At 45.1% G+C, this 22,666-nt stretch overlaps 1 protein-coding gene across 3 annotated transcripts in view; it reads right to left on the bottom strand.

Moving 5' to 3' along the window:
* PLXNC1 (plexin C1) overlaps positions 1-22,666 on the bottom strand; it is a 170,477-nt gene that overhangs the window by 56,309 nt on the left and 91,502 nt on the right. For all 3 annotated transcript variants that reach the window (XM_036301580.1, XM_036301578.1, XM_036301577.1), the window contains exons 10-15: positions 11,636-11,778; positions 8,296-8,475; positions 6,106-6,193; positions 2,915-3,118; positions 2,616-2,801; positions 36-138 (exon numbers count right to left, since the gene is read on the bottom strand). In XM_036301580.1, the coding sequence (XP_036157473.1) occupies positions 36-138; positions 2,616-2,801; positions 2,915-3,118; positions 6,106-6,193; positions 8,296-8,475; positions 11,636-11,778 (904 nt within the window). The remainder of the gene's footprint in view (positions 1-35; positions 139-2,615; positions 2,802-2,914; positions 3,119-6,105; positions 6,194-8,295; positions 8,476-11,635; positions 11,779-22,666) is intronic.

Below are 22,666 nucleotides of genomic sequence, written 5' to 3' on the forward strand. Positions count from 1 at the left end.
ATAATTTTTCTGACAAAATTAAACCGGGCACTTACCAAAGATGACGATGACGAGCAAGATGGGAAGGCCAATCAGAAAGTACAGAGGGGAAGCAACTGATTCCTTCTCGACATCGAGCTCCAAGTTTCCCAGTTTGACCTAATGGAACAAGGAGAGTCGTTAGACGCAGTGGAGTTTGGTACCAATTTTCTCCCCCCACGTGGTTTCCCCAAGATCCAGAAAGAGATGGAAGCTGAGTGAGATATCTGAGTTCAAGTCCCATTCTGGAACAGATTACTCTGTGACCTTGGGCCAACGAAGAACATTCTCTGTGCCGTGGTTTCTAGATATATCATTTGAGGTGTCCTAGGTTAGACCTGGGGATTTTACATCTGCAGATCCCAAGGAAGCCAAGAGCATCCTGTCAGCTCAGCCCACTTTACCTTGAGGAGCATAAACAATCTCTACAAACAAACTGAAGGGCGGGGAGAGGTGAGATCACAGGTCCTTTTTGCGCTGGGGGTTTAAAGAGGTGAAAACCTGAAGGTGAGAAGCCCCTTACCCTTTGACCAAGGAAACAACCGACTTTCATCTTTTCTACATCTTGCATTTTCTGAGCAGGCCTATTTTAAATAAAGCAAAACCCAGTTTGGCAATTCTTCCTAGATGATCCCTGAGGGCTTTTACCAATTTTAGTTTTTGGTTATAAAAATTCTGTACAACTTGTAGAGGGAAAAACTCACTATCAAGCCTTAGTTTTGCATCAACACACACACACACACACACACACACACACACACACACACACACACACACACATATTCAGGCCCATTTCCTCCCCTGGAGCCAGGGCAGCCCCTCTGGAAGCATCTGAGCAAAGTGCCAGAGCACAGATTCTGGACCCCAAAAGAGAGCCCAGGTCCTAAGACCCAGCCTTGCCCCCTGCTCTCCTTACCAGCTGCAGGAGCGTGAGACAGTTCTCAACCATCCCATCCTCACGTTCTTCATCTTTAAACTGTAGCATCGTCATGACTACCTGTGCTCTATAATTTAAGTAAGTCAGCTCATGGCACTCCTGCTTAAAGCCTTTTAGTGTCAGCTCTCTTGGCTCCCACCATTCACTCTCCAGCTCCCTCAGAACTTTCCCCTTGCTCCCTCCACTCTAGCCCCTCTGGCCTTCTTGTTCCTCCTCAAACGCACCAGGCAGGCTTCCGACTCAGGACCTTTCACAACCTCTGGCTCCCTTCATCTCGCTCACTCTAATGCAGGTAGCCCACGGCTCATTCCTTTCCTCCTTGAGCTCCTTACTCAAATGGCATCTTTATAGGGAGATCTTTTCTTCCCACCATCAAGAACTGAAGGCACTGCCCTCATGTTCCTAGTCCCCTCCCTGCTTTATCTTTCTCCATAATAATTACCAGCATCTAACACTTTTTAAAAAATATTTTAAATTGAGGAAGGAGGGAAGAAGGAGGAAGAGGAGGAGGAGGAGGAGGAGGAGGAGGAGGAGGAGGAGGAGGAGGAGGAGGAGGAAAGAAGAGAATCAAACCCACAACCCAGGTATGTGCCCTGACCTTTTGGTGTACGGGACGACACTCAACCACCCAGCCAGGCCATCTAACACAATTTTCTTTTCTTTGCTCTGTATCTCTTTAGGTAATCTCCATAAAGGAGAGTGCTTCTGTCTCGTCTCCTCTGCTGTCCCCAGCACAGTGTGGCACTCAGGAACTATTTCATGAATAATGGAGAATGCTAGCATTTGCTCTTCTCAGCTAACTGGACATAGGGGAGCACTAGTGAGTTTAGCAGTTGTTATTGATTTGAAGACGATTATTACCATCGTTACCATCCAACAGATGACAAAGGGAGGCCCGGCGAAGCTAAGTGACTCATCTAAGGCCACACGGCTATTAGCTGGTGCAGCTGGGACATGAACATATTTTTGTTTTGCCTTCCAGTCTGAAGTTCTTCTTTTCTGTCCTTTATCCAATTATTTATGACTGTAGGTCATAAAGCATTTTTTTCCTATTATAGACTGTGCAGAGCCTCATATGGCATAAATACTATAAAGGGAGACTTCTAATATGTTTCCCTTCCCCCTGGCCTCACGTCTTTATTGGGGGACATAAATATACCAGGGATGGGGCCCTCAAACATGGCTGGGAAAAGATTAATCACAGCGAGTATGACTTCATGGTGGAGGAAGCAGCCACCACCCAGAGAGGATCTGGCCTCCATGAGACCTGAATGCTCCTCTGAGTGGGCTAGAGAGGCCCCCACTCTGGGGTTCCGCTGAGACTGTCCTCTCTGCATTTGGGAAAAGAATGACAGCTCATCCGTCAAGGGGTGTGGAGATTCTGTTTGCAGATGCTACAGTCTCAACGTATGGCTAGAACAAAAGCTATCAAGACTCATTAGCAGTGTAGACAATGGTGTGTTCACGGCTCTGACATTCAAATAGGAACCGGGAAGAGTTCTGGCAGCTACTTTGGAGGAATTATGCCGGGGCTTGCAATACCAGCTTTGTTCATCTTCTGTTTAAAGTGAAGATCTGAAGAATCAAGAAAGATTCCATTCTGGTTTAGCCAAGGAGTTCCCCCAAATAAGGCAGCATGCAGGGCGGTCAGGTGACCTACGTGAACTTTCTTGGACGAGGAGGCAATGCTGCTTGCAGCTCTGATGCCTTTAATTTTGCAGAGGATGGTGGTGAGATCTTGATTTCGAGTAATGTTTTCAAAGCTGCAATTTAACTGCTTATTTTCCCCATGGAAGAGAGTAATTTCAATGTCTTTCTTGGAAATGTTGAAGTTGTCATTTTCTTTCTGTGAAGAACAAAGCGAAGATGAAGAAATCAGGGTGCACGTGGAAACTCACAAACACAGCACACCTTTCCAGTTGAGGGGGGCACAGCCCACACGAAACAAGAGAAACGTACCAGAATTTTTACTTCCAATTCTGTGTCCACCTCGGGGTCAACCCGATACCCTGTAAACCTGGGGTCCTCGAGGTACTGCAAGCTTCCACAATCCAAGTAGGTCTCCTGAACTTTCAGCTTCACAGTCACATTTGTACGCGCTTTTGAACTCTTTACACTAGGGGCTGAGAAACTGCAGTAAGTCGCCACGCACTGTTCAGAGACCTGAGGGAGAAGCAAAGGGCATTTCACAACGTCGTCACTGGGTCCCAGCTCTGGGATTTAAGAAACAGGTGATCCAGGCAACTGAACTTCTTCGCTTGTTTTCTCATCTGCCAAATGGGACAGCCATACCACCTGCTTTGCAGGGCTGAATTAACCCTACATCAAAGTAAGTGCGATGAGGGCTCATTAAGTTAAATGAGGGCTACGTTACAGGAGATTATCCACACAAAAACGCTTAGAATAGTGCCTAGCTATTGTTATTATTAATACTGATGACAATGAAAGCAGCCAGGGGATGCTGTGGGGGAAAAACTGGTACGCAGAGAGAAGTAGGCTTGAGAAAGCAGAAGACTTGGCACCAGTGGGCCTGTGTGTCCTTTGCTTGGGTCCTGGGAAACCCCCAGAAAGAGGAGAGGAACCCCCGAGGCCCAAGCTGGCTGAGCCATGTCGGGAACCCTCTGCAGCTCCAGCAGAAACCACTAACCACAGGGAAGAAAGGCTCTGCAGGCCCGACGGAAAATAGGGGAACACAAGCTGCAGGGACAATGCATTCCCCTGGAAAGAAGAGCATGAAGCTGGAAACAATGCAGAACGGGTGCCCCACTTCACAGGTTTATGTATAAAACTAACACATAAATATTGGCATTTTCAGGCGCAGAGAGAGGGGCAGAGGAAGCTGCTGGGAAAGAGAGGCTGACGAATGTTTTACAGAAGAGCAATAAGATGTGTGGAAAGGAATTAGTCAGGTGGGGGCGGGGTTTCCTCTTTTTATTTACTCTCTAATACTGGCATATACCAAGGAGGCAGGAAGAGGCCAGAGGTGGGAAAATCTGATGCAAAGGGCTGAGATGCGGACAAGCAAAACCTCCTTCTCCCTTCACACCTTTCCAACGACAGCCGGGCTCCGGCTCACATTCTGACGCGGCAGTAAAAACCACCGACCTGCTTGCTGCCCTGCCTGCGCAGCAGCCGCAACCCAGCAGGCCGGCTTCCTATTAGAGGTGTCTTCTAGGAAGATGATCGGTGATGGGGCCACCCTGACCTCATTATGCTCAGCTCTCTCAATTTCCATACTAGTTATCAGCTGCCACTATCGAAAATGCTCTATTTTTTTTTTTTTTAGTTTCCAAGCAACTGCTTGGCCAACCTCGCTGGCCATCTTATTTGCTTTCACTCCTAAAATGGAGCTACTCTGCAAGGTTCCACCCCAGGTGTTCTTCCCTGCTTCCTCCGCACACTCACTCCCATGATGCTGTGCCCATTCCCCCTCTCACGGCAGCTTTGCCAAGAGGACAACCATCTCCAGATCCTCACTCTGCCCGGCAGTCCAGACTTGCCCTCTTGAGAACAGCCCAATGGACAGCGGAGTCACCGGACCCGCTAACGTCTCAAACACACCTGCACTTGGCATGAGCACTCTCATCGGTCTCCTGGCCTTTTGTCCGTCACCGCCTCTCCCACGCACCACTGCCAAAATGATCATAAAGGCACCTATACTCACGCCACTCCCTGCTCAACGACCTCCAATTCTCCCCCTGCCTCAAGAATCGAGGGCAAAATTTGTCTGACAGCGAGGCAGTTCTCCAGCCAGCTCTCTCGCTCACTCCCGACCCGCCCTCTGGGTGCCAGCTGACCCATTCCCACCACAGGCCTGGCAGTGACCTGTCCTCGTCCTCTGCACCTGAACTGGCCTTCCCGTCCCCACCTATCCAGTCCTACCCAGCCTGCTCCACTCGCAGACATTCTTAACCCCTCCCCACTTAATCCCCCTCACGTGGAAACACATAGCCCTCTTGGACTTATGGGGTTTCTGAGCGGGTCGGGAAGCAAAGGCCTAGAATTTGAGGACACCCCATGCTTTCAATTTCAATGCCAGTGGGGATCGGCTATTTCCCTCCATGAAGGCAATGTGACCATCTTATTTATTTTTTCCCCTGCACCTATCAAAATGTTTTGCCCACAGTAGATGCACAATAAGTTCTACTTGATCTAGGAACAGCGCTGGGAGGGAGAGCAAGTCCACTCACACATTCAGGCCATGCCTCTGGTCAGAGGGTCAACCTATGCAAACAACTCAATGGGATGTGATCACATCATGGGGACATGGTCCAGAATCAGACACCACGTGAGGCTTGGAGCTGGCTCTGAAGTACATCAGCAGGCAGCCATGTGTGTGACAAGCCATAAGGATGGCTTAGGAAGGCCTCCTGTAGCCTGAACCCACACTGGGGCCAGCTTGTGAGCGCTCCCGTGGTCAGGAAGTGGTCGGGCTGGGCCCCAGGGAGGCTGCAGCTGTTGCATTTCATTAAAGCGTGACAAAAAGGGAGGAGAGGGTGAGGAGAGCATGCGGGAGGAGTTTAGACCTGCACTCAGAAACCCCAACCTGTATCTGAAACCCATCATTTCTTGTGTGAGGCCCATGTGTGATTCCTGTTGGTGTAAGAACTGAGTGAAGGGTAGACACCAGACCGCTGTGTGGAGAGATGAAAGGCAAGAGGAGGCGAGGCCAGAAGGAAGGGACCAGGTCGGGGCAAAGAGACAATGGCAAGAGAAGAAGCCTGTGATATGACCTCTGGGACTTTAGAGGTCACTGACCCGCTGAACCACAGCTCTTGGTGCGATGGAACACCCCCTGCTCGCCACAGGAATGCCATTTTTCTTTACATCACGCCTTCACCACTCACACAGCGCTTTCACACGTATCATAAACATTGCCTCATTAGTGACTCGCCACAAATCATACACGGAGGAAATGGCAGGTCCTGTCATACCAAGTTCATTCCTTTCCTCTGTGCCTCAGCTTGAAATACTCAACACAGGTATAAGGTCTTATTATTTCCGTTACAGCACAGATGGTATATATCATACAACAGGTAAGAGCATATAATGTCACAAGGCACAGAAATAAACCATATCCCCCAACATATTTTGGTGTTATAACAAAATCATCCTTGAAAATAACTATTACAAAGCAGCCGAAGACTTACGTTTATGTTTCCTTTTAACTCATGTGAAATGATTAAGTTGTCAATTACATCAAAATTTCTGCCCATGATGGTTATATTTTGACCACCACTGCAAGAAACAAAGCAACAATAAGAGTTTCATAGTAAACAGGCCTTTGCGTTTATGAACAAAGCTACCAATTTATTCACACTTACCATGAAACTCAGCTTTGAGAGCAAATTAACAAATCTTAATTTCAAATGCAGGACACATTTTAGAAGTCTTTTTAATGATACTGGCTACAAAATCATAATTTTTAAGATACATACATATAAAAAATCATGTCAGATCCTATTATAATTTGTAGGAAATGCCCAAATCCTTTCATGGAATTTTGAGTTTGTTGTGTCATGTTGCCACATATAATCAGATCATCAGCTGTATCTTGCAAAGGTTTCACTGAACAGAATGTTGTTTGATTGCTGCTTAATCTATATGAAGATTCTTCAGTCTAACAATTTTCAAAATCAAACTCCCTACCTACCAATTATATTTATTTAGGGAGACAGAAAACACTTTGGACAAGGTAAAATTATAAGTGACAGCAAACCATATAAATAACAGCTACATTCTATCTCTCCAAAACCAAGCCTAATGAGTTCATATATTCTTAGCACATAATCGCATATAAGCAAAGTGGTCATTAGATGTGAAATAAACAGCTGTTCACAGCTCTGGCTGCCCTCACACCCTCGTTCATGTAGGTCACTAGACACTCATTCCAGGGGACAGGAGCCTGGTATGTCAGCTGGGCCCATGACGACAAGACCAGGACGTGGGCACAAGCAGGCTAATTTGTGTAGGGCAGAAGAAAGACATTGAGCCCTGAACCTTCCCGCCACAAGGAGAAAGGGCCCAGCTGGCCTCATGCCAGCCTGTCGCCATTACTAGAAACCAAGCCAAGTGTGGCCCATGGCCGGACTGCAGAGCCGTGTTCTTGCCCAGGAGTCACCGAGAGACACAGGCTCAGAATGTCATAGGTGACTGGACAGCAAGACGCCTCTTATTTTATGGCAAAGCAGAACACTGGTGTCTTAGAGCACAGCACCCCGGGAGCCTGGGCAAGTCATTTGAATACTCCATGCCTCAGTTTCCTCATCTGCAAAAGGGGCCACTCAGAGTAGAGCCTTTCCGCCTGTGAGCATTAACTGAGTCAATAGCCATACCACAGCAGGCATGTGGGGAGTGCCGCGCCAATGTGCGCTTTTATTCACAGGAAGGAATTAGACCCAGAGCAGGGACTGTCATGCTTGGGCCTTGGTTTGGAAATGCCAGTTTTCCTCATGCCACTGTTATGGGTGGAACTACTGAAGTCCTAATCCCTAGTGCCTCAGAATGTGACTACTTTTGGAGATAGGGTCTTTAAATAGGTCATTAAGGTTAAAGGAGGCCATTGGGGTAGGCCCAAATCCAGTATGACTGGTGTTCTTATAAAAAGAGGAGGTTAGGACACAGACAGGCACAGGGGGAAGGCCATGTGAGGACACAGGGAGGAGAAGGCCATCTATGAGCCACGTAGAGAGGCCTCAGAAGAAACCAACCCCGACAGCACCTTGATCTTGGACGACCAGCCTCCAGAAGTTTGATGACATAAATATCTGTTATTGAAGCCACCCAGTGTGTGGTACTTTGCTATGGAAGCCCTAGCAGCCGAATGTGTCCACCTCTCACTTAATCTTAAATAAGAATATTCAAAGTGATTTTCTTTTTTCTTTTTAAAGCTGCATCTGTACTTTCACCTAGACAGTACTTTGAAAATAAGCTTCATGCTGTGTTAGGTGAAGAAACTATTTTAGGGTTATTTTCCAAAATCTGAATGTGAATTTAAATTCAACTAGGGAAATAATCTTTTTCTTTGGACTCATCTGGAAAGGTTTATTTCAGAATTTCCGTCTCTCATTTAGGGAAAAAATCCTTGAAATTAGATACTGCTTTTGATTTAGACAGCTCCCAATACTTCCTCCAATTATTCAAAACAGCTTATTCTAAAGGTTTTAAAACAAAGGATGTAAGAAGGAAAAAGCTTTGTGTCATGGTAGAAGTGAGACAGAGTGAAGAGGGTTACGTGTCTGTAGCAGGTGATTCCTATATGAAATTGAGTGAAACTCATGAACTTCATGCACCTGACCTTTTTAACCACAACAAAAGAAAAATCTGACTCTAGAAAATACCTGATCCAGGTGGTAGCAGGATAGATGAGGGAACAGCGTGGCAGAGCAATGTAAGACAAGGACCCCACGGAAGAACAGTTCCCGCCATCGAACTGGATACACACATCCTTCATCTCCTTCCGGCTTGATGGCAGGGAGAATTTCATGTGGGTGTCATTTAGCACATGGCTCACCCGTACTCTAGGAAGGGGTAGAAACAGAACTCATATGAAATAGACAGCCCAGCTGCTTACCAACAACAGTTCATGACCAGCAGACAACTGCTGACTAATCAGGGCCACTTGTCCTGTTGGGGTATTATCCCAGGCATGGTTCCTCTTCCTTTTGTGAATGTTTTTGTTTTGTGAATCCTCACCTGAGGATATTTTTTTCCATTGATTTTTCAGAGACAGTGGAAGGGACGGAAGTGGGGGTGGGGGGAAAGAGGGAGGGAGGGAGGGAGGGAGAGAGAGAGAGAGAGAGAGAGAGAGAGAGAGAGAGAGAGAGAGAGAGAGAGAGAGAGAAACACCAATGTGAGAGAGAGAGACATTGATTGGTTGCCTCCTGCATATGCCTGGACAGTGGGGGCGTGGGGAGGGAAGGGAGCAAACCCAAAACTAAGGTATGTGCCCTTGACCAGGAATTGACCCTGCAGCCCTTTGGTGCACAGACTGACACTTTAACCACTGAGCAACACTGGCCAGGGCTCTTTGTTCATTTTTATGTTTCTATTTGCATTTTTCTTGGAAGTGAGGGAAGAAGCAGCCAATAGAAAGTGGAACATGGACTGGGTATTAAGATATATTAAGGAATTACTGTTAATTTTGTTGAGTACAATCATGGCACTATCCTTATCTGTTAGAGATACATACTGAAGTATTTATGAGTGAAAGGATATGCTTCGAAAAACTCTGACTGCAATTCTTCCCTTCCCGCCAAAAAATGTGGAGGAGATGGATGAAACAAGATTGGCAAATGTTGGTAAGTTCTGAAGCTGGTGGATGGGTACAGAGAAGTTCATACACTCTTCTCTCTTGTGTATGTTTGGAAATGTCCATAATGAAAAGCTTAAAAAAAAGAGAAGTCCCAGTTGAGCTCCGGGAGGGTAGAACCCAGCCCCAGGCAGAGAGGGGAATTCTGCTGTACGAAGAGCACTGAGCCCAGGACTGAAGTCCACGCGGAGGCCCAGGGGCGCAGAACCCATCAGCCATCGGAGCCAAGCTGCCTAGCAACTTGCTCCAGACTGGACTCCCCTGGTGCGCCTGACACCTGCAGGGTGTGCCCTTGCCACCCTTCAGGAGTCAAAGCAGAGCCTTCTACAACATGCCCCTGGAACCTGCAGCCTCCTTGGTGCCTAGTGTCTGCAGTAGGCATCTAAGGCACTATCATTAGGACTGGGTTATGTCTGGAAAGTACTTAGTGTAATTATGCTACAGGAGAATTTATTATTACAAAGGACATGTGCATGATAATTAACTTTCACACACAGACCCTTTAAGTTGTAATAATAGATTCAAACAGTAAGGCAAAATCAAAAAGCACACGGGTCAGTTTGTACTTACGCCTCCTCAGACTTTCATTCTAGCTCTTGGAAACTCTTCACAAATAAGCTGATAATTGAAATTCATACGTGTTTATAAATTTTAGAAGGAAAGAGGTGGAAATGTGGGTCATTCCACTACCATTCTCCTATTTTTCTCTTTTAGCGTAATTAGGGTTTAAAAAATACTATATTGAAAGAGTTTGGGATTACAGCACGAATTCAGATGCGGGATTAACTGGGCATTATGTTTACTGCTCGTGAACTTGGGTTCACCACACAAATGTGGTTAGTGAAATGCTACATGCAGAAAGGTCTCTTACTCATTGAATTTAATAACTGCAGTATCTCAAGACACACTCGGAATTGAAATGAGAGTATAAAGAGTCCGGAACAGGGTGAAGCTCTGAAAAATGACTTACTTCCCAGGGAACACACAGGTGTCTAACTTCAGATTTCGTTATACAAAATGACAGGCTTTTGCAATAAGGTGTTTAGCCAGGATAAATGGCACAAAAATACCTATGTCGTGCAGATACAGCCACTAATGTGAGCTGGGTAATTCTGGTAAGTAGCAGAACCGAGGAAAGCCATCGGTGAGCAGCTTTCCCCAGAAGGTGACAGACATCCCAAATTTACTGCTAGGAGGGGAAGGGGATGACAGCTATATGTGGCAAATGAATTAAAACAGAAAATCAGTAAATAAGTGTGGCAGATTGAAACGCTGTACAAATCTGTTTTAGTAGTTAAGAACCAAAACACCACGCTTCAGCAGATTGCCGTCAATGCATTCCCAAGTTCAGTATTATACTTCATGTAGATGGCAACGTCTTATTTCAAATTAGCCCAGATTTATAAAAGCTAATAAGCACAAAACTCAAATTATCTCTCATGCTATTATCACATCTCTTTTTTTGTGGGGGGAGAGGGTGGTAGCATTGGTACAACACTGTCAGTGAGACAGTGAAATGTTCTCTCTGAAAAGTTTCATTGAAAGGATGAATTAGGAGAAAAGAAGTCATAGAAATAATGATGTCAAGTGGTACACTGACCAGTTATTTTTTGGGTTGGGGTATTTGTTTCTTCTTTTTTTAAATACTAATTTACATTCTATTTAGTTATTATTTGGGTCTGAAATCAATCCAATAAAGAGAAGGCTATAAAGAATAAAATGGATCAGAAAATTTCTTCTGTTAACTTTGGGCCATCTACTGAAGAGTTGCTATTATTTTCCCATCAACATCGGAGGTACTCGCTCAGTTGGTGTGGCTCAGTGGTTGAGCATTGACCCTGAACCAGGAGATCACGGTTCGATTCCGGGTCAGGGCACATGCCCAGGTTTTGGGCTCAATCCCGAGGAGGGGGCATACAGGAGGCAGCCAATCAATGATTCTCTCTCATCATTGATGTTTCTATCTCTCTCTCCCTCTCCCTTCCTCTCTGAAATCAATAAAAATACATTTTAAAAAAATATGAGGTACTTGACTGTTTTTTCTAAGTGGATCATCTTCAAAATGATATTTGATATTCAAAATACTTGGTTTTGTTTAATGAAAACAAATCAAGACCCAAAACAGACAACATCCTGAAACTGTTGTGTACTGAGATTTTGGGGGGTAATGTGAGACAGATTCTTTCACAATTAACTTCAAATGTAGTGTATAAATGATTTTACTATTAAAAATATATTATATCAAATATTCAGAGTAATTGGTCCACTCTGGCACATGGAAATAATTTGACTACATAATGATTATATTTGGCGTAAGTTTTAGCATTTCACCACATTATTGAGAAAAAATTACTAATATCTGAACTCACACATCCTTATCACAAGTACTGGTTCCTTTCAGGATCATGACGATGTTATCAGACGCCCGCGTGAAGTTTGCTCCCGTGACTATCACGTTACTTTTCCCTAAGGTTGATATTTTCTGTGGCTCAATGGACTTAACAGAGAAGACCTATTGGAAATAAAAGATTAAAACACAAGATCAAAGCTAAGAAATGGCATTGCTCCAAAAAAAATCTGTTTATGTGCTGCAGTTCGAAGAAATCACTGGGAAATTACAACATTTTGCAAACACAAGCAGACAGTGTTTAATGAAATCAATGAATTCAAGGAAGAGCGCTGAAGATTCATGTCTCTCAACACGCGACAGCATGAGGTCAAACCAATTAGTCTTTGTCTCACAAGACAGTTGAAAATATAGCTGAAGAGCCTGACATTCTGTCTGAAGAGTGAAATAGCATGAGAGTCTCAAAAATGCTAGCCGCCGTCCAGCCCCTGGGGGCTCACAATGTAACAAAATGAAAAAGAGACAAGGAGTCCACTGCTCATGGGCCAACGACAGACTCATCAGTAGTTAGAATAAATGCCATTCTGGATAACTTTAATTCCCAAGGAAGCAGTTCCTGTTTTTTTGTTTTTGTTGTTTTTTTGTTTTCAGGTAGGCTATTTGAATCAAGGAGTATACTGTAGGGAGAAGCCTGGTCAGTCACCTAATATCAACTAGTTGGGTGCCTAACCCATGTGGACAACCTCTGCTTCTCCACAGTGTGCAGATGCCACCATTTCCTTCTTGGTACCCATTGCAAGCTTTATCAGGACTTTTTTCATCAAGTAAGTTTCCCTTGGAAACCTAATACCTGGCCCTATATTATGCACCCTACTTCTTCATGTTCAACGTCTAATCAAATTCCCTTAAAAAAAAAAAAAAAAAAAAAAAAGCCCTAGCTGGTTTGGCTCAGTGGATAGAGTGAAGGGTTCAATTGCGGGTTCCATCCCCATTAGGGGGCATGCAGAAGGCAGCCGACCAATGATTCTCTCTTACCATTGATGTTTCTATCTCTCTCTACCTCTCCCTTCCTCTCTGAAATCAATAAAAATATATTAAAAAATAAATTTAAAAAAGACCTCTTTGATGGCAAGAATCATTTTCCTTTTCAAAGCTAAAACAATCCCGATTTCTTCCCTTTCTCCTATAGATGCTGCCATCTATCATTGTGGTGTTTCTGTAGAGCATTACCGGCAAGTCTGTATTCTCCTATAATATGGTGACTAAAACTGGACAGAAGGTTCTAAGATTCTGGCCAATATAAAGTACAACAGACCTTTAGCGTGAGTGACTCACATTCTTGATATCTGAAAACAAACTGTAGGTCCAGAAATGCATAATCATGTAGAATTTGGTCAAGGACTAAACACCGAGTGTATCCACTTGGAGGATGAAGTTTAGGAGGAAGGCTTTCCTTTGCTAGGAAAGGTTCAGTCACGTCCAATACCTGCCTATCATCTGCTTCTTGAAGCAGCCTAGTATTCTCGGCTCCTTTGTGTGTGTGACACTCACCAGGATGGCCTTGCTGGGCTGCTGGGCCCGCCCATCCCACTGAAAGGGGTGCTTGATCATTCTGCCACTTGGCAAACACAGGTGCTATGTGGTAGAGCGATCACCATCACTCATCATCACTATGGATTGGTTTTTCCGATTGAGGTAAATCCATCGTTAATGTCATTACAGCAGTGATGTAATGTGACAGAGAATTGATTTCGGTGGCAGAGTTTATTTTAATCGCCTGGTAAAGGACTTTAGCCCCATATTTATAGAATCATGGAGGGCCTGAAAGGGTCACTTTAATTATTCTGTTATACTTGAGTGCATTTTATGGGGGAAATTATCTGCAAGAGTGGTCCTTGGAATGGAGGGATTAGCAGAGACTTAAAGATAAATCCCTTGCAAATGTCAAGTGTGTGTTGTATAGCAAAAGGCTTACTCTTTGCTCTGACATCGTGACAGCTAAGTGAAGAAGTATTTACCGAACACCTACAGCGTCCCTAGAATAGCGCTAGGTGCTGTGGGGGCACATAATGTGTGTACTAGGTCAGGAGCTGGCAAACTACTGGATTTGTCTGTAGCAGCCAAATCCACCCTATGGCTTGTTTCTTTGTGGCCCATGAAAATTCGTCAAAAAGAAATAGTAATAATACATGACATGAGTCAATACATGAAATTGAAATTTCAGTGTCCACAAAGAAAGTGTTTTTGGAACATAGGCACACCCACTCATTTGTGCACTTTCTTTTTGCCTTTGTTTTTGTTGATGTTAATCCTCACCTGAGGATATTTTTTCCATTGGTTTTTAGAAAGTGGAAGGCAGGGAGGGAGGGGGAGGAAGAGAGAGAGAGAGAGAGAGAGAGAGAGAGAGAGAGAGAGAGAGAGAGAGAGAGAGATTGGTTGCCTACCACACCGGGGCTAGGATCAAACTTGCAACCCAGGTACGTGCCTCTGACTGGTAATTGAACTCACAATCTTTCGGGATGGCACTCTAACCATTGAATCACACTGGCCAGGGCATCTGTGGCTACTTTCACACCACAGTGGCAGATTTTAAGTGTTACAATAGAGACCTCATAGCTCACAAAGCCTAAAATATTTATTGTCTGGCTCTTTGTAGAAAAGTTTGCTGACTCCTATACTAGAGGAGTCCACTGTCTTCCTGGGGGTCAAGAGAAACCATGCATTTGTTTTGTTTTATGTGAACATCAATGTAGACTCATATTTACATCCAAGCCGAATACAATTCCCAGGGTCCTTTCTGCTTCTTATATTTATACTGTTGATGTCTATTCAAGCAAATGCTACTTCTCTACTCTGAGCAGAGGGTCAAAAGAGCCTTATAACGAATGTACATGAGGTTTTGGAGGGGTTTATATTTTGTTGCTTAAATGGCTCTATAAACACTATCAGAGGACCATCCACGTCGCCTTCTTAACTTTCATTCCTGACCATCCGCCCCCCCCCCCCCCCGACCCGGAAGAGAGACAGCCCTGCCACTTCAAAAGGATTTCATTTGAAAACCTTATTGTTTAGAGAAGTTTCCACTGGCGTCTAGGATGGAATCCAGCTCTGGACTATCTCATGAAAGCAGATGCCTCCACTCTGCTTTCAACGAGGGTCAGATTAGTTGTCCTTTGTTTGCTTGGAGAACCTCTCCTAATCTTAGTAAGTGAGTCAAAGAGCTACCAAGAGGACCTCATTAAATCAACAGTGCAGGTACACACACACACACACACACACACACACACACACACACACACACACACACGTTGGGTAGCTACAAGGCTGTGCTATACGACTGCAACAATTCTTAGAAATGTAACATTTTCTATTTTTACTGATAAAGATTTTTAAAATCCAGTACAGACTAAAGGCAAGGAATGATCTCCCCACAACTGTTCCACACACTTACTATTTTCGGTTGATTTTTGTATTTTAATCAAGAGTTAATTCACCATCTGACATGAAGTAGTGGGCCCCACAAGCTTATACATAAGAGAAGGGTTTGGGTAACTTAAAAACGTAATCTAGGTATTCTTTAAGAAGAGGAAGAAGAAGAAAAAGGTGAAGATAAAAATTATGAACAATAAATACATATCTATCAACAAGTGAATCTAAAAATCAAGTGAATAAAAAATCTGATGAACAGAATAAACTGGTGAATATAATAGAATCAGGGGCATAGAAAGGGAGTGGACTGATAATTCTCAGGGGGAAAGGGGTGTGGGGGTGGGGGAAGAGGCTGGATGGACAAAAATCGTACACCTATGGATGAGGACAGTGGGGGGGGGTGGGTAAGGGCAGAGGGTGGGGTGGGAACAGGGTGGAGGTGAGCTATGGGGGGAAAAAGAGGAACAACTGTAATAATCTGAACAATAAAGATTTAAAAAACAAAACAAAACAAAACAACAACAACAACAAAACGTAATCTAGCTTGAAACAAAGACAATTTCTACAGGGATATTCCTCCCCATCGTCTGTCCAAGGATTTCCACATATCAAATCAAAGCACCATAGAATGTAACCCTCACAGCCCTGTGGTGTCCAGCAATTAACTGCAGAGTAGCCTACTCCCTGTCAGTTACATTTGAAAGACTTAAGAGTCATTTTTAAATGGTTGTCCAACTTTAAATCCTATCTAATAATAGATAAACATGGTACTTAACCATACCCCCGACACGCTTCCCATTGGCTAATCAGGGCGATATGCAAATTAACTCCCAACCAAGATGGCGGCCGGCAGCCAGGCAGCTGAAGCGAACAGGAGGCTTGCTTGCTCCAGTGATGGAGGAAGCCAAGGTTCCCCGCCTGCTGCCACCCAGCTCTGAGCTGCACTCTAAGCAACTATGTTGCAATTATAGAAGCTAAACAATCCCCAGAAACCTGCTTTCAGCCAGCCGGGCCTCAGAGCTGGAGTTGCAACAGTGTTTCAATTATAGAAGCTAAACAAACCCAGATACCTGCTTTCAGCAGCCGAGGTCTCAGAGCTGGAGCTGAGCCTCAGAGCTAAAGCTGGCTCTCAGCTCCAGTGACAGCCATAGAAGGTAAATAAATCCCAGGATAAAGAAAAAAAGGAGAGGTTGGGAGCTTCAGTCACTTGCCAGCCTGAAAACGGCCCTCAGCCCCTCACCCAGACTGGCCAGGCACCCCAGTGGGGACCCCCACCCTGAAGGGGGTGTGACCAGCTGCAAACAGCCATCATCCCCTCATCCAGGCTGGCCAGGCACTCAAGCGGGACCCCCACCCTGATCTGAGACACCCTTCAGGGCAAACCAGCTGGCCCCACCTGTGCACCAGGCCTCTATCCTATATAGTAAAAGGGTAATATGCCTCCCAGCACCGGGATCAGCAGAGCCGCGAGGCCTCCCAAACCCAGGACCAGCGGAGCCGCGAGGCCTCACACCTTGGGATCAATGGAGCAGTGAGGCCTCCTAGCACTGGGATCAGCAGAGCAGCGAGGCCTCACTGCCCCGGTGTCAAGCGGAGCTGCGAGGCCTCCCAGCACTGGGATCAGTGGAGCCATGAGGCCTCCTGGCCCCTGGAGCAGCATGATAGGGGGCAGCGCCCAAACCCCCTGATCGCCCTGCGGCTCTGTGTGTGACAGGGGGTGGGGCCACAACCTCCCTATCCACCCTGCTCTGTTCATGACAAGGGAAGGCGCCCCAACCCCCTGATCGGCCCTGCTCTGTGCCTGATAGGGGGGAGCTCCCCAACCCCTGATTGGCCCTGCTTTGTGTGTGACAGAGTGTGGCGCCCAACCCCCCCATGGGCCCTGCTCTGTGCGTGACAGGGGGCAGCACCCCAACCCCCTGATGGGCTGGCTCTGTATGTGACGGGGTGGCACCACAACCCCCTGATCCACCCTGCTCTGTGTGTGACAGGGGGTAGTGCCACAACCTCCCCATCGACCCTGCCTTGAGTGTGACAGGGGGCGGCGCCCCAACCCCCCAATCGGCCCTACCCTGAGCATGACTAGGGGTGGCATCGCAACCTTCCGATCTGCCCTGCTCTGTGCATGACAGGGGGTGGCGCCCCAACTCTCCAATCGGCCCTGCTCTGAGCCCGACCAGGGGCTGCGGGGCAGGCACCTAGGGATTGGGCCTGCCCTCTACCACCCGGGAGCAGGCCTAAGCCAGCAGGTTGTTATCTCCTGAGGGGTCCTAGACTGTGAGAGGGCACAAGTGGGGCTGAGGGACACCCCCTCCCCCGCCAGTGCACAAATTTTTGTGCACCGGGCCTCTAGTTATGTAATAAAACAGTATGAGCTCTGGTTGCTTAAATCACTCCCTGTTTTGTACAAGAAAGCACATCAGAAATGGGTTAACTAGGCGATTACAGAATACCCAAGTAGTTGTATTTTTTTAAAAAACAAAGTCGTTTAAGTTATTGGAAATAGAACACCACTAAGAAATAGTCATCTTTTAAAAGGTCTGAGAGGATTACTCCCGACAGAAAGAGTACCTTTTATGAAGTCTGACGTCAACACAATTCAAACTGCCATGACATTAATGGAGAGGACACTGCTAGGATTGAAAAGAATATTAGAAAGAGGTACATTAGGAAGGCTCAGTTTATTAAGGCCAACTTGTTCTCTATTAATCTGTTAAAAAGAACCTGAATATAGCAAAGCTCTCTGTGGGCCTGGACCTGAATCAACATTCAGTAAAATGTCTCTCAGATTTTCACTCATGAAATTAGTTCAAACAGGACTGGATGAAAGTCACGTGGATTCAAACCCAGCTGGAAATCTGAAACCAAAGGACCTTAGAGAGATGAAAGGTAGCATAACTAATTAAAGGAAAGCCTCCTGTAGGGCTCTACAGGGGTGAGGATTTGGTTCAGAATTATTTAACGTCTTTATTAATGACTGAGCAGGACAGAAGTAATATATTAATGAAATGTACAGACTGAGAAGAGTGGCAATGGTAAAGTGGAGATGGTAAAGTGTAAAAGGAGGTGAGAGATGGAAAGAAAATACAATCCCACCAAAGAAAAATTAGAGAATTAAATGGATCAAAAAGGTAATCCATTTGCTGCTTGGGCCCCTGGTACAGACCTCAGAAGCTTGAGATGTAACTTCCAGTTGGTCCCGGGAACGGGCAAGAGCTAGAATGCCGACTGAGGTAGACCTGCGACCTCCAGGGACAAGGTGATGGACTACAGCTCTGTGCTGAGAGATCAAGGCTCACTTCTCTGACCTGGGGACTCTAAGGTGAGGCTGCCATGGCCCAGGGTGGGGCTGCCAAGGCCACGCCATAAAGCTGCTACCCTTTGTCACTGAGCCTTCCTGGTGTGGCACCTCAGAACCGGACTGGCCGACTGGACTGGCCGACCAGGACTCCATGACCAGGGAGGGCAGCTCTCCCTCTCCAGCAGGGACCCCTGGTTGCGGATTGAACCCAGCCACTCAGGATCCACCCTTCTGCTGGGTTTCACTTTGGCATGAGACTCTTGCTGCTCCACTCTCCTAAGGGCCTCAGTTTCCCTTCTGTGTTAGAGAAGACGCCGGCTTTGCCTGGGTCTGACTCCATCACTCTGACACCCCAACCTAGCCGTCTCCTCCGGAGGCTCGATACTAACACGCTCCCCTCACAGCCTGCCCAGGCTGGACGTCTTTGTCCCACCTGTCTGCAGCACAGATGGGGCAGGATTGGCAGCCAAATGCCAAGAGAAGCTAGTATTTTTTAAAAAATATATTTTATTCTTTTTTTACAGAGTGGAAGGGAGAGGGATAGAGAGTTAGAAACATCGATGAGAGAGAAACATCGATCAGCTGCCTCCTGCACACCCCTTACTGGGGATGTGCCCGCAACCAAGGTACATGCCCTTGACCAGAATCGAACCTGGGACCCTTGAGTCCGCAGGCTGATGCTCTATCCACTGAGCCAAACCGGTTAGGGCAAGAGAAGCTAATATTAGTTTCCTCCCTTCCAGGTTGATTTTTATCATCAATACCACTCGGTTTACCATTTGTTTATTTTCATCTAAGGTCATACAATGTAGAGTAGTGGCCCAAACTGTGGGCTCTGCCATTAGACTGCCTTGGTTCAAGTCTCTTGCCTGTCGTTCACTTCCTACTCACCCTCTGTAAAATGTCCTGGTCTATAAAATGGGCAAAATTGGTCCATCGTGAGGCTGACATAAAGAGATACTCAGGGCTGCGGATACAGCATAGGTTCCACTAACATCAGCTATCACTACTCAGTGCAGTACATTCTGATAATCCTGCTTCCATCCTTTTCTCTTATGCACACTCACCTGTTGCCTGAAATGAATCTTACTTCCTCCAAAATATTGTAAGTTTTACAACGCAAGCTCCATGAGGGTGCACACTTTGCCTGCCTGTCTAGCACAAAGTAGGTGTTCAATAAACATATTTTGAATGCATGAGTGGATGAATGAACAATTGGCAGTGAATCCCACAGCACCAAGTACAGTGGTGAGCCCACAGGAGCTACTCAACAAGGTACATATTAAAGTTAATTTCACTTTTAAAGGCAAGGTCCTTATCGCCTATGAAAAATTAAAATGCATATTCAAAAGTGATGGAGGAAGAGAAAGAAAGGAATAGTTTGAATGTAAATTCCTCTAGAGGAGACATGGCTGTGTATGGTTTATTTCTGCACTTTGGCGATAAGCCTATCATCAAGAACAACAAATATTAGAACAACATCATTATCACAGATCTTCACAACCTCCCTTGAGAACAGGAAAGAGAGCAGCCACTCTTCTCTCAGCAGGCAGAGGCACTAGATAGAAGATGGTTAAGAAAAGGAAGGAAAAGAGGGTGGGGCAGGGTGACAGGGCCAACCGTCTCTGAAAGCACTTCTCAGACAAAGGTCAGACACTGGGTTTTGAGTCCGTTTCCCTATGTTGGCGATGCTTTTCCTTAATCCAGTCCCTGGTAAATGACAGCACTTATCCTTAGGTCAGAGTACAGGGTTGGGTCATAGGTCATGAATCTGTGCAAGGGCAACAGGCCCAAACTGGGATTGAACCAGAAACCCTATCTCCTAAGTATCATGTCCTGGGATGAGCAAATTCATATGCTAAAAAAAATAAGATCTCATGAATCAGAACTATGGGCATATACGACTAGAATAAATCTTAGGAGCATTCTAATGCCTTTGAGGAACAGAGTGAAAACTCCTAGGCCTGGCTGGAAGGCCCTGTAGATGCAGGCTCCAGGGGCATTCCAAACCCATGTCCCATATTTTCCTGCAACCTTCTACTCCAGCCAAATTGAATCACTTGGGGTTTCCTAGAAGGGGTACCCCAGAATTTTCTGGCACCCCCACTATGCCTTTGCTTATACTAATCCCTCTGCTTAGAACACCCACTCCTTAGTCTCCATGCGTTTGAATGCTTCTTGTCTCTCAAAGGTCAGCTGAAATGCCATCTCTGTCAATCAATCTACCCATCAATCAAAGACTTAATGAACCGCACCCATTAAGTGTTTTTAACTGCCAAGCACTGGGTTCACATAAACAGGGATGACTAAGATAAGGCCTGAGGCACAGAGAAACTCTCTGGGTTTGTATACTTTCTGGTACTTTCCCCATCCATGTTAACATTTCCTATCTTGTACTCTTACTTATGTATTCAAGTATGAGATTCATGAGCCTGATGGCAAGAGAGGTCCCTGATTCATTCGTGTCCTCCTCATTGCATCCATGCAGCTCAGTAAAATAACATCTAATAGGTGCTTCATAAATACCTGTAGGAAGAACCAACCCAAGCTCAGCATCATGAAGCTTAAGACCATGTCTGCAACAGTCACGTCGCATGTCCCCAGTGCCTGGCACAGTGCTGAGTGCTCAGTACATAGGTGATGTGGGAAGGTGCCTTGATGGAAAGCTCTCGATGGCTTTTCTGCTGGGAAGAGAGTGTTCAGGCCAACATGGGGACCCAAATCAGAAATCTGAATTTTCCCATTCCACATGATAGTGAAAGACAGCAGTGTTTCATGGAACATGAGAAATTCTTCCTGTGACAAATAACTCTGTTCTCTATCAACCAAAACTGAGATTCTGTGCTGAGTCATATATTTAAAGACAACACATTTCAGTATCAACAAACTGCCTCTCCCCAAACTAAGAAGCACCCATGGAGAAGCACTGATGATGGGGCTGGGCTTTGTTTATCTCCAGCCTCCTCCTGCTCTCTAGTGAGCCCAGTAATTTTAACCATACAGCATCAAAGGTCAACATATACAGGAAGACAGTACAAGAAACCAGGAGTCAGTGACTTTAGTTTTTCCCCTTTAAAATAAAAGAAATTTAAAAAGCCATTGCCTGGACCATTACTCAACAATGAAAAGGACCAAACTATTGATACATAAAGGAACTCGGGTAAATTTCCAGAGAATTACATTGAGTTAAAAATGCCTAACCCAGAAGGGTACATCTGGGTGATTCCATTTATAATATGATAAAATCATAGAAACCGGGAACAGATCAGTGGTTGCCTGGGTCAGGGGTGGGGAGTGGGAGGGTGGAGGGAAATGCATATGGCTGTATATGGGCAACATGGGGTGACAGGGCTGCTTTGTTGTCTTGACTGTTGTCACTGTCAATATCCATCCTGTGAGGTTGTGCTATAGTTTTGCAAGATGTTAGTTACTATTGGAGGAAACTGGGCAAAAGATATATGAGATCTCTCTGTATTGTTTTCTTATAACAATATGTGAATCGACAATTATCTCCAAAAACAGTTGAATTTTTTTTCCAAAACAATCTTGAAAAAGAACAAAGTTGAAGGATTCACACTTTCTGGTTTTAAAATTTATCACAAAGTTACCGTAACCAAAACAGTGTGTTATGGTTATAAAGATAGACATGTATACCAATGGATTAGATCCAGAAATAAATCCTCACATATACAGTCAAATTATTTTCAACAGGGAGGCAAGATTATTCAGTGGGAAACGAACAGTCTTTTCAACAAATGGTGCTGGGAAAACTGGATATCCACCTGCAAAAGAATGGAGCTGGGCCCTTTCCTTATACCACATACAAAAATTAACTCAAAATGGACCAAAGCCTTAAGTCTAAGAATTAAAACTATAAAACTCATAAAAGAAAATGTGGAGGAAAAGTGTAATAAAACTGGATTTGGCAATGATTTCTTGGGTACAATATCCAAAGGACAGGCAACAAGATAAAAATCTGTAAACTGGACTTTATCATTACATTAAAAACTTCTGTGCAAAAGACATAGTCAAAAGAATGAAAAGGCAACCTACAGAATGTGAAAAAATATTTGCAAGTCACATACCTGGTCGGGGATTGATATCTGGGATATATAACAAACTCCTACAACAACAAAAAACACAAACGACATACCAAAACGATGGAAGCAACCCAAATGCCCATCAACAGATGAATGGAGACGCAAAATGGGGTCTATCCACACAATGGAATATTATTCAGTCTTCAGAAGGAAATAAATTCTGAACATGCTACAAAATGCATGAACTTTGAGGACACTATGTTAAGTGAAACAAGCCAGTCAC

The sequence above is a fragment of the Myotis myotis genome, unplaced genomic scaffold (genome assembly GCF_014108235.1).
Source record: "Myotis myotis isolate mMyoMyo1 unplaced genomic scaffold, mMyoMyo1.p scaffold_m19_p_3, whole genome shotgun sequence".
NCBI classification, from domain to species: Eukaryota; Metazoa; Chordata; class Mammalia; order Chiroptera; family Vespertilionidae; genus Myotis; species Myotis myotis.